Below are 11,686 nucleotides of genomic sequence, written 5' to 3'. Positions count from 1 at the left end.
AACGAATTGAATCGAATATACATACAATAGAAAAGGACCCTTCTAGAGGGTCCACTCACTTTGACAATCTGAGGAGGAAGGCTCTGTACTCTGATGGAGGCTTCCTCACATGGAAGAAGGAGTCCGAACTCACAGAAGGCCTGAATAGGCGCTTGGTGAGGAGGAGCCCTGACCACCCCCCCTGAAAACAGATCCATCACATGGACCTGAACAGCACACGGAAGTCCTACCAACAGAGACGCGCACGGTGACGTACTCTATGGCGGGGGAATTCCTGCGGTGCACACGCCCAATATACCAGGCCGTGGGACCAGGAACTCCCTCCCCCCCCCCCCCCCCCCCCCCCGTAACGTGCCGAACCGCCACGTGACGGGAACCTTGAAGGACAGGGGGTGTACCCCTGACCGACAGAACAATGGGGAGAGGAAAGGTTACCAGTTCACCCCTTCACGACCCCACACCCATGATACGACGTAACGACAAAAAGAGAATATGACACAGTCATAGTCAGCTCTATGAAGCGTTTCACAGCTCCACACAGCGCATGAGCTAACCTGCTATCTGATTTTTACTAAGGAAAAACACAGAATAGAGAGGGCTCTAAGAACCCCGGTCCAACATACACATGTGCTTCTGTGGCCAGTACAACCCAGTTGTAGGTCACATGACACACACAACCCATCATCACCTACAAAAAATGGCAAAAACACTCAACAGAGGAACGCCGTTTTTTTCACAATGAGAGAATACATCATTCTTGATTAGTATCGACCACAGGCCTTGCTAAGCACACATGACAGCAACCAAACCAATTTCCCCTTAGGAAATAAGTTTCTCCAGCAGATTTAGCACAACCTCAGCAATCAAGCTAAGAGTTACATCGTATCCCTACCACACAAAAGACACAATTAATGCACAACATGTCTGATAGGAGGCGATAAAGTCCCCAGGGAACCGGGGGGGAAAACACAATCCTCCTATTTTACCCTCAATACGGCCAGTTAAAACAGGAAAACCTGTTAATGTGTGAACACACTGTTCATTGTCATTACAGTCTGAGAAAGAACATTCTTTTACTCACTTGTCACCAAGCATAGCTTCATAGGTTAGTTGCCTTAGTAGTGAGTACACGGTACACATAAACACCATGATGTTTCTCACACAACAACCAGATCAATACATCACGATCTGCACGGAGAAGCTAACTGCCAGTGACAAAAACAGCTCACACATAACCCGCAACGTATCCCAAATGCATTGCAACAACACACGTTTTGGGAAAAAACACCGTTATTCACAATACATTTAGCAAAGTAAAACCAGAAGACGTGTTATGAGGTCTGGCCAACCCCGTACCTACCCGGAACGCAGATCAGCGAAGTGCAGTCACAAGACACCGTAGAACACAGCCGACCTGTGTTGTTCGATCCGGGCAGCGTCGCCGCTCCAACCAGTCGCTACAGTCCTCTTTGTTGACGCAATCCCCGTCCAGGCTCAGGGCAGGGTCGACGAAACATCCCCTGTCAAGGATGACGTCGCGGTCAAGAGTGTAAAACATGTTAAAATCAAAGCACGTTCAACAGAATAGCATCAAGCCAACGGCGATCAGAAGCGAGCTCCGGCGGCGCGCGAGAAGCTAAGCTACCCCGCGCCAGCCATGGCCCTAGCAGCAAGCTAACGTTTACCCAGCGACCACGACATGCTAGCCCCGCAGCTAACAGCTGACCGGCTAATAGTAGGCCTTAAGCAGGCCATGCAGCGATCCAGCAGGCTAACGCAGCAGTTAACAGCTGACTGGCTAACCGTAAGCTATGAACATGTAAACAATGACATAACACTCACCCAGACAGGCCGCCGTTCTGAACCTCTCCTCACTTTTTAAGAGAAAAGAGAAAACAAGACGTCAACACCGCTTCACAACGGTGAACATCCGGCGGAATCAGCACAGTACCAACTGGCCTGTGTAGCTGACTTCGAACATGAATCTGCCGCTATCGCACATTACATGCACATATCCCCTCGTGAAGGAATACTCTCATTTGGATATGAAAGATGGGGTCTTAACACGGTGACAGAGAGAATCCACTCGTCCAGAACACACAGGGATCACCAGTGTCAATGGTCGCGGCCCACTAGTTAAAACTATAATGGTCTCCAGACCAAGGCCTTCTGTCGCCTAGGCGGCTAAACAAAGGACCCTAGCCTGGGGCCGGTTTCCATAAACTTTGTCAAGTAGCCCCCATAGCACTAACAGACAAGTGGAGCCCGCCAGCAAACACTACTCACCCAACCTGGAACGCACCGCTCCTCACAACAGCGGCATGTCCGACAGTTCAGCTGTGGCCTGACAGGTTTCACCCCAACAAACACAGCAAGGAACTGCAGTTGAGAAGCATGCAGCGGCGTGCTCCCAATACGAAAACCGGTGGAGGGTTTTTAGAATGATCATCATCTTCTAGACACTCCAGTACGAAGACAATATCGCCGTATTTTCTCGAAAATAGTGAGAGAGAAAATAAAGATATGATGTCAACGTATCCTTGTTTCCCAAGCTGTTCCTAATCCAATTTCTTCCATCATGGTGTCAAGTGTGGGGATCTACCGAGGCACTTCTTCCTTGTGGTGAAAGCGAGAAGGAGGAGAGCAGGTGACCACACACCTGCTTATGAAGGTAAGCTGATGAGGGGTGTGGTCAGACTAATACTGGTATTAGAGGTACATTTGTGGTTTATTCAGTACGCGTGCACGTACGCGAGATAGTGCAGTAGTGATGCCAAGCTAAGCCACTAACGATACAGAACATATGTAGAGTAATATATATTTTAATAAAACATCCAGAGCTTTTAGAAAGGTGCGGAATAAAAGTATTGCTTTTCCCCCAAAAAATTCTTTATTAATGAATTTATAATTTTATACATTTTTGCAGGTCCAAAATCAATGTTGTTTACATGTATCCCCTCCCTACTTCCCATTTCCCCGCTTGGAATGCACCTGATTGGATAAATGACATGCTGGTGCTCTAGTGCGACATCTAGTGGCTGAATGTTATCTATAGCGCCTTTAACTGCTGTATATGAATGTGTCAAACTACACTAAACTACACACTACACACTACACAGAGGGGACTCTCAAAAAGAGAACTGGCAGCGATGTGAGGTGAATTTAACCCTTTCACTGCTGCACTACCAAATGGTTAACCTTTTCACTACCACACTACAGAAGGTTAACCCTTTACTATCACACTACAGAAGGTTAACCCTTTACTATCACACTACAGAAGGTTAACCGTCTGTAGTGTGATAGTAAAGGGTTAACCTTCTGTAGTGTGGTAGTGAAAGGGTTAACAAAGCCTATGGAGTTTGGCCAAGATGACACTTTCAACAGTTACAATGAGTTGGAACGTGCGTCCTCTCTGCCATCGTGACGAGTGCACAGACTTTGTTAAATGCAACAGAAAACACCGTCTTTTTAGATCTGATGTTTTGTCATTTTAGATTCACCACCAAACATGTTTAAATCTCTCCGCTCATGATGTCCTGTGGAAATAATTCCCTCTTGTTTATAATTGGTTACCAAGTAACGTATGTCCAGTAAAACGGCTTTCACTGAAACAGAAATCAGAAAGAATTCAGCATCAGGTATAACATTATTAATAAGCTAAAAAAACACAGATAATATTTGACTGGTATAACGTTATTAATAAGCTCAATGAACACATAATATTTGACTGGTATAACATTATTAATAAGCTCAATGAACACAGATAATATTTGACTGGTATAACGTTATTAATAAACTCAATGAATACAGATAATATTTGACTGGTATAACGTTATTAATAAACTCAATGAACACAGATAATATTTGACTGGTATAACGTTATTAATAGAGCTGTGCTGCGTTAACGCGATACTAGTATCGCGCGATAATATAATTAACGCATTTTTACATTTTTTTTTTACCTATATTTACCCAGGGTAGGTTCGCTGAGCACAGATGCTCTTTTTCAGGAACGCCCTGCTTCACATTCACACAGTTCCATTCACACCTGGGAGCTGCCCAGTACAACCACAGTTGACACCATTGGCCACTGAGCAACTCCACTGGAGCAGTTGATTTGCATTGGCAGGGTTTGGCCCTGTCTGGCACCCAACGGGAAAAATATTATAGGCACTATAAGTAGACACCGCTACATAAAACAAGCTGGTCTGCCTGAGTGACTGGTGGAAGAAGGATAAATAGAGATTGGACTGATTGAGTCAAGCCATGTCACATAGTTCAAGTTTGAAATGATTCTTTCTGTTTTGCTCCTGAGAGTGTGCTAGATACTGTACTGTACTTGTAATATTATTTATTTGTGTTAACTTCTGAATAAAACAACTTATTAAACACAAGTACATCTTATCTAACATTATTTTGATATTTCATTACCAATTATCATAGCAAAACAGCTTTTTCAAACAGTCTGTAATGCATTTTGGAAACGGGAGATGGGCTCATGGTGTAATGGGCCACCTGGCCTGAGAAACATAAGGAGGAAAGAAAAAGTAAGGACTTACTTCTGGTCATTATTTGGGTAGAACACACATATTTTTTTTTTTTTTTTTAGCCATTTTAAGATTAAATCCAGGATTGCAGATAGATTAATCTAGATTAAAAAAAATTAATCTATGCCCACCTCTAGTTATTAATAAGCTCAATGAACACAGATAATATTTGACTGGTATAACGTTATTAATAAGCTCAATGAACACAGATAATATTTGACTGGTGTAACGTTATTAATAAGCTCAATGAACACAGATAATATTGGACTGGTATAACGTTATTAATAAGCTCAATGAACACAGATAATATTGGACTGGTATAACGTTATTAATAAGCTCAATGAACACAGATAATATTGGACTGGAATTTCTCAAATTTGTCCGGGACATTGAAACAGGTGGATCGGCACAGATATGAGATATGGGCTCAGGATTGAACAGGGTTTCTGGAGCTCATACAAGTTATATATTCGTACTGGCCTCGCGTCTCGCTCTTCGCCATACTGAGATATACCTCATCTCCAGTACCTACTGTACTTCATTAGGCCCCGCCCCTAGTGTCCCCTATAAGACACCGGGCATGGTCACACTCGCCCTTCCTCTTTTTCGTTTTCCATCATGGACGTGCAGTGCATTCCATGAAATAGCTGTTGATGAAATGCAGAGAGAAATTGAACAAGGTTGGGTTTTCGCCGAGATTTGCCAGCCCCTGGAATCTTCTCGGCACGTTCCAACGGCGCGTCGGCCCTGTCCTGGGGTTTCCTCGTCTTCTGACAGCGGATCGAGGGATGTCACGCGGCGGCTAGCTGTCGTGGCTAGGTCGCGCCCAGGTAGGGTCTGCGCCACTAGGCATAACAATGCTGGCGTTAGTGATGCTGCTCGTTGTCCCGTGAGACAACCGAGTTGTGTATTGGCGCAAGGGGCAGGATATCTGGGTAAACGTTGTCGTTTTCCCGGTTATCCTGGAGCGTGCGGCTAATGCTATGCTACGATGCTGTTCTGTTTGATTCCCCGCTGAGGGCTGTCTTCTTAAAAAAGGTCTTCCCTCCTCTTAACCATTCATGCTGACGGTCAATCGGTGTCTACTGTTGGGAGTGTTGACAGGGACTTGTTTACCTTTTTCATGGGTGAATGGGCTGAGGCCTAGGGCTGGTGTGCTTTTTGTGAATTTATGAATGGTGTGCCGGACTGGTGTTTCTCTGGTCTGCATCCCCTTAACGTTGTGTGTATGGGCTAGCCCATTCTGCAGTGTGTTGGTGGAGTTTTAGTTCATTTATTCATTAACCCCTTCATGGGTGCACACCACAGTAGAGGTTGCTGGTTGCAACCACCACTGGTGCTCCGTGCTTGTGAAGCAGGTGGCATCGGTCCTTTGCCTCTGGCATGTTGGAACAGTGCCCCGCCCGGCCGACGCCATGAGGTTATATTTATTTTATACTTTTTATCTATTTTTATCTAGCAGCACACTCGCAGGAGCTCATACAGAAAAAAGCATTTCATGATAAAGTATTCTGTATTTTCTATGACAATTAATAAACACACTTGAACTTGAAACTTGAAACACACACACACACACACACACTCTCTCTCACGCACACCCCCCGCATTTCACTGTATGGTATGTATGTGACAGATAAACCTCTTAATAAACACATGCTGGTGACACCTGTGCTGTTTCCTCCAGTTTATTAACCTGAGTGGTGACGTGAACACAACCTTTATAAAATGAATGGCAACACGTCCAATACAAAGATACACAACGATACATGTCGGAGTACAACCGAGTACACACGTTAGCACTGCATAAAAGGTACATTAAAAACGTCTCATTGGCTCAACATTGGCTTTTCAAAACATATGGTTAACGTCATAGAAATATACATTCGATATATGCATTTCAAAAACTCCCCCTCGATTCCATTGGGAAACTACAAAGTAATACTTGGCTTTCTGGTAGTTCCACTTCCTTTGACACATTAATACTCAAGACTTTATTTCACTCCACAAAGTCTTACCTTTTGATATACTTTTTATAAAATCAGATCAATAAATACATAATTAAGAAAAGAAAAATCTTGCATGCATTTGTCATTGTTGTGTAAACAGTGCGTAGATATTGGCAACATGCAGGTGAACCAACGTCTAGCAGAACCATACATATACGAGGGTTTGGCAAAGCTCGCTAAAATGATCCCATATACTAGTGGGCCGTTAAATCTAGACGCTGTAGAGGCCGACACACCGACCGTCCTGACCAACACTGTGTCTCGTCGCGGCTGAAGACAACACACGTTATTAACTACAGTGATTATGGCTGCAATTCTGAATAGCTAGTTTCAAGAGGGAGGGTTACTGAACTGAACTGTAGCTGAACTGTAGAAACAGCACTATGTACATATTTAACCTGTGCTCGGTGTTGGGACAACCCGTCATTCTGTTTCAGTCATCAGGACAGAACTTCAGGTAGAAGCAGCCTGTTTCAGTCATCAGGACAGAACTTCAGGTAGAAGCAGCTGTTTCAGTCATCAGGACAGAACTTCAGGTAGAAGCAGCCTGTTTCAGTCATCAGGACAGAACTTCAGGTAGAAGCAGCCTGTTTCAGTCATCAGGACAGAACTTCAGGTAGAAGCAGCTGTTTCAGTCATCAGGACGGAACTTCAGGTAGAAGCAGCTGTTTCAGTCATCAGGACAGAACTTCAGGTAGAAGCAGCTGTTTCAGTCATCAGGACAGAACTTCAGGTAGAAGCAGCTGTTTCAGTCATCAGGACAGAACTTCAGGTAGAAGCAGCCTGTTTCAGTCATCAGGACAGAACTTCAGGTAGAAGCAGCTGTTTCAGTCATCAGGACAGAACTTCAGGTAGAAGCAGCTGTTTCAGTCATCAGGACAGAACTTCAGGCAGAAGCAGCTGTTTCAGTCATCAGGAACTTCATGCAACACCTGCCCCCCCCCCCTCCCCCACGCTGCAACACCTGCCCCCCCCCCCTCCCCCACGCTGCAACACCTGCCCCCCCCCCTCCCCCACGCTGCAACACCTGCCCCCCCCCCCTCCCCCACGCTGCAACACCTGCCCCCCCCCCTCCCCCACGCTGAAACACCTGCTCCCCCCCTCCCCCATGCTGAAACACCTGCCCCCCCCCCTCCCCCACGCTGCAACACCTGCCCCCTCCGCGTGTATCACTTCCGCAACGGATTTAGTCGGATTTCGGTTTCCGGGTTCGCCTGATTGGCCACTAAGCCCACGTGACCCTACGCTAGCACGCCCCCCTTACCCCGCTTACGCCTGAGAGTCACACACAGCTAGCGGCAGCCAGAGAGCCTTGCTACTACTAGCCGAGTGATGAATGAAGCTCTATCTGTTTCATTATTACATATGGTAACGTGGTTGTGGCTTTTACAAATGAAACAGATACAGCTTCATTCATCACTCGGCTAGTAGTAGCAAGGCTCTCTGGCTGCCGCTAGCTGTGTGTGACTCTCAGGCGTAAGCGGGGCAAGGGGGGCGTGCTAGCGTAGGGTCACGTGGGCTTAGTGGCCAATCAGGCGAACCCGGAAACCGAAATCCGACTAAATCCGTTGCGGAAGTGATACACGCGTCCCCTCCCTCCCCTCCCCCACACTGCAACACCTGCCCCCCCCCCCCCTCCCCCACGCCGCCTGAATAAAGCTGAGGAACACCAATGTTTTAATTCAAGTCAAATAAACGTGGACTGGAGGTTTTCTTCTCACTGATAATAACACAGAACAGTCTCCAGCCGCGGGCAGCATATCCGCGTAATTATATTTGAGTTATTTATTTATCTTTTGTGTTCACACTTCATAACTGACCCACGCGTCTCTGATCGCGTGCCATTTGATGCCTGCGAGTCAGGCTTTGCCAAACCCTGGTGCCGTATGGCTCTGGTCTTCTGCAGCCTTTCACTCTGCCTGGTTGCTAGGCGACAGGTTGCGCTGCTTGAAGTAGTGGGTGACTTGTTGAGGCAGCTCTGCCAGAACCGACTTGGCGAGGGTCTCCTTGGGGGCCTGGGGACCACACACACACACACACACACAGACACAGACACACACACACACACACACACACACACACACACACACACACACACACACACACACACACACACACACACACACACACACACACACACACACACACACACACACACACACACACACACACACACACAGACACACACACACACACACACAGACACACAGACACACACACACACACACGCACACACACGCACACACGCACACACACACACGCACACACGCACACACACACACGCACACATTTAGAATCTTTATTTATGTGCACATAAAGACATAAAGACAATGTTTAAAGGACACAAATATTATCAGTGCACTTGTACATTGTGGGTTATTCTGATACAGTCGTGCCCAAATTGACAATGGCAACCAAAGTTACACACACACATGGATGATGAACCTGACAATCTACACACAGCTCATGGGTACAGATAGTAGCATCTTCTCCAAATTGCCCGGCTGCCAATAATTGCTGACACTGAGCAATATCTTGCTAATTGTTTGGCTCTTCTCTTCGGAAGACCGGCCCTCTGAAGGCCTCTAACACCCAACTTATGAACATGACCCAGGCCCAGTGGCGGCTCGCCACTAGGGGCGCTCGGGCGCCGCCCCCCCTCAGGAACTACCCTGGTTATATGAGTTATATGAAATATATTATTTTTTTGTATTTCTCGGCCCGGGCTATACGCGATAGCGCTCTGAGTGCGCGTCACAGTTTGATCGCTGTATCCGTCACAGCCAATCAGTGCATAACGCGTTGTGCGTTGAAATATGACTATTATGTTGGAATCCGGGCGCGATTTGAAGCGGTCTAGCCAGTAGCGTCAAGAATATCTGTAGCCGCATTTCGCGGAGACGCTCTCTGATTGGCCGACGCCAGTACTTTTTTCCGTAGCAGAATTTCACAGAGACGATCTCTGATTGGCTGAATCCAATTTCTAATGTTCCAATTCTAGGTTATTCCGGCTAGGTTGGTTCCTAGGTTGGTCCTAGGTTGGTCGGTGGAGATAGTTGTGTGTTGTTGTGAGAATGATGCAGGCAGCTGTTTGTCTTAGACGAGCGTGCCGTGACTGCAAGTTCTTTAGACTGTTAAGCTTAGGCACTCTTTCAAAGTTGGTTAAGGTTAGAGTTTGTCTTAGAGCATGGCGATAGAACGCCAGGTAGTTTGCAGTCTGTTCGAGCGGAAATGGACAAAGGAATGTACTTGTGTTGTGCTAACGAGCTAACACTTGGCTAACAAGCTATATGGCGGATTATACACGTTTATCAAGCTCTCCTGCCCTGGACGTTTCAACTAAACAGTGAGTCTCTCTCTCTCTCTCTCTCTCTCTCTCTCTCTCTCTCTCTCTCTCTCTCTCTCTCTCTCTCTCTCTCTCTCTCTCTCTCTCTCTCTCTCTCTCTCTGGTTAACGTTAACGTTTGTAAATAGTTTTTTTTAGGAGCAGTACTGTTAGGCTACTGCTGGCCATTCATGAAGCGAGACATTGCTGATTGTTTATTTATTTTATAACACAAGACTATGACTACCAACTGCCTAGCCAGCCGTGTATCAATCTTGGATGCAATAATAACGTTACTTACCACACTGACTATGTCGATGGCTCATTGATTTAACTACTGCAGCTCTCTCGGATTGAAGACGTTTGTCTTGTTTACATCAGGGTCCCAGATTTTCGATTCATATCGATAGTTTAATAGCTAGCCTTGGCTCGTTTAACAATATGCAAAATATGTGTACAGCCCTGTACTCATACTGAAGTTATTCTTGGTATATAATAGGTCTGATTGTGTAACGAATCGATTCCACGTCGCGCTGTGTGTGAGAGAGAGAAGGAGAGAGGGAGAGATCTGCCTGTGTTTGATGAACATTGTTGCTCAGCTGATAGAGTTGTGCCCTTCCTGATGGCTTGTCGTACAGAACTTGTAAGTCGCTTTGGATAAAAGCGTCAGCTAAATGACTAAATGTAAATGTAAATGTAAATGTTTGGAGACGGGCGAGTTTTGTTTCTAACTTTTCTATTTATATATTGTGTTTCAAGTTGTGAATTAGAGTCTTTAGAGACTTTATTTGACTGGTTGTGTGTTGTTGTAGTAACAGCTGAGCGACTCGTTCATAAGAGCCGATTCATTGCCGTGAGCGTGAGTCGAATCGCTCACGTCTTGCCATGAGTCTGTTGCGTGGTACTGTACTGTACATGTTTGCAAAATTTTTGGTATAGCGCCCCTAGTGGCGAAGTACCCACCGGCCGCCACTGCCCAGGCCTCCAAATATGAAGACTAAAAGTTTACAGTTGTAGCCGAGTTGTGATATGGTATGCTCTAACAATTGATACTTTAACATTTTGGTTGTAAAGGCTTCCTCTAGACTGTAGTCAAATGTGCAGCCAACTTCTAGGATGAGAACCTCTCTGTTATTCTCATTAACAACAACAAAATTGGGGGTGTTTGCTGAAATATCAGAGAACAGTGAATTGTCCCTACACAGATTGAACATACATGGCTTCACACTGGTGGCTTATACAGCTTATATGTTGCAGGTGACCCGAGTGTGGAACTGACACAGTCTGCAATCAGATCCACGATCCTATCATGCCTACAAATGTAAAGTCCTCTGTAGGCGTGACAGCCATTGAGGATGTGAGACATGGTTTCTGTTGTCTGTTCGTGACCATGGTGTATGCAGTGTGGGCTATGATGACTGCCAGGGAACCAGGTGGAAAGGTTGAGCTTCTATGGTAAAACCTGTACCCTAGCTTTTAGCTTTTAGGCAAGCTTCCCTTGCAGTTTAAGCTCAGTCCAGTGTTGACGTTGGCGTTGTTGTTGTGCCGACATGAGATGGCCACGGGCATTGGTAAGTGGCAGTTCATGCCACGTTCCACAGATGTCAATGGTGGCCTTCACGGAGATGGTAGGGTCAGAGATGATCTCCTCAGAAACATTAACAGCGTCTGAGTCCGGCCCCACCCACTCCAGGGCCACGTTGGACCAGCCGCATAGGTCATTCAGGTCTGGCCAGTCAGACCACACCCCGAATCCGGGGGCGTGGCTGTCCAGCTTTCCACTTGCTTTCCTCTTGTAACCCAGGAAGT

General features: G+C 46.1%; 1 protein-coding gene across 1 annotated transcript in view; it reads right to left on the bottom strand.

The window, feature by feature from the left end:
• Positions 1 to 8,455: 8,455 nt before the first annotated feature.
• Positions 8,456 to 11,686, bottom strand: part of cpne2 (copine II) — a 164,109-nt gene continuing 160,878 nt past the window's right edge. The window contains exon 15 of the mRNA XM_084316211.1: positions 8,456 to 8,568. Coding sequence (XP_084172337.1) covers positions 8,464 to 8,568 — 105 coding nt within the window. The 3' untranslated portion in view covers positions 8,456 to 8,463. The remainder of the gene's footprint in view (positions 8,569 to 11,686) is intronic.

The sequence above is a fragment of the Notolepis coatsorum genome (assembly GCF_963971535.1).
Source record: "Notolepis coatsorum genome assembly, chromosome: 6".
NCBI lineage: Eukaryota > Metazoa > Chordata > Actinopteri > Aulopiformes > Paralepididae > Notolepis > Notolepis coatsorum.
Note: the sequence above shows the minus strand (reverse complement) of the source record. Positions and strands in the feature narration are given on the sequence as shown.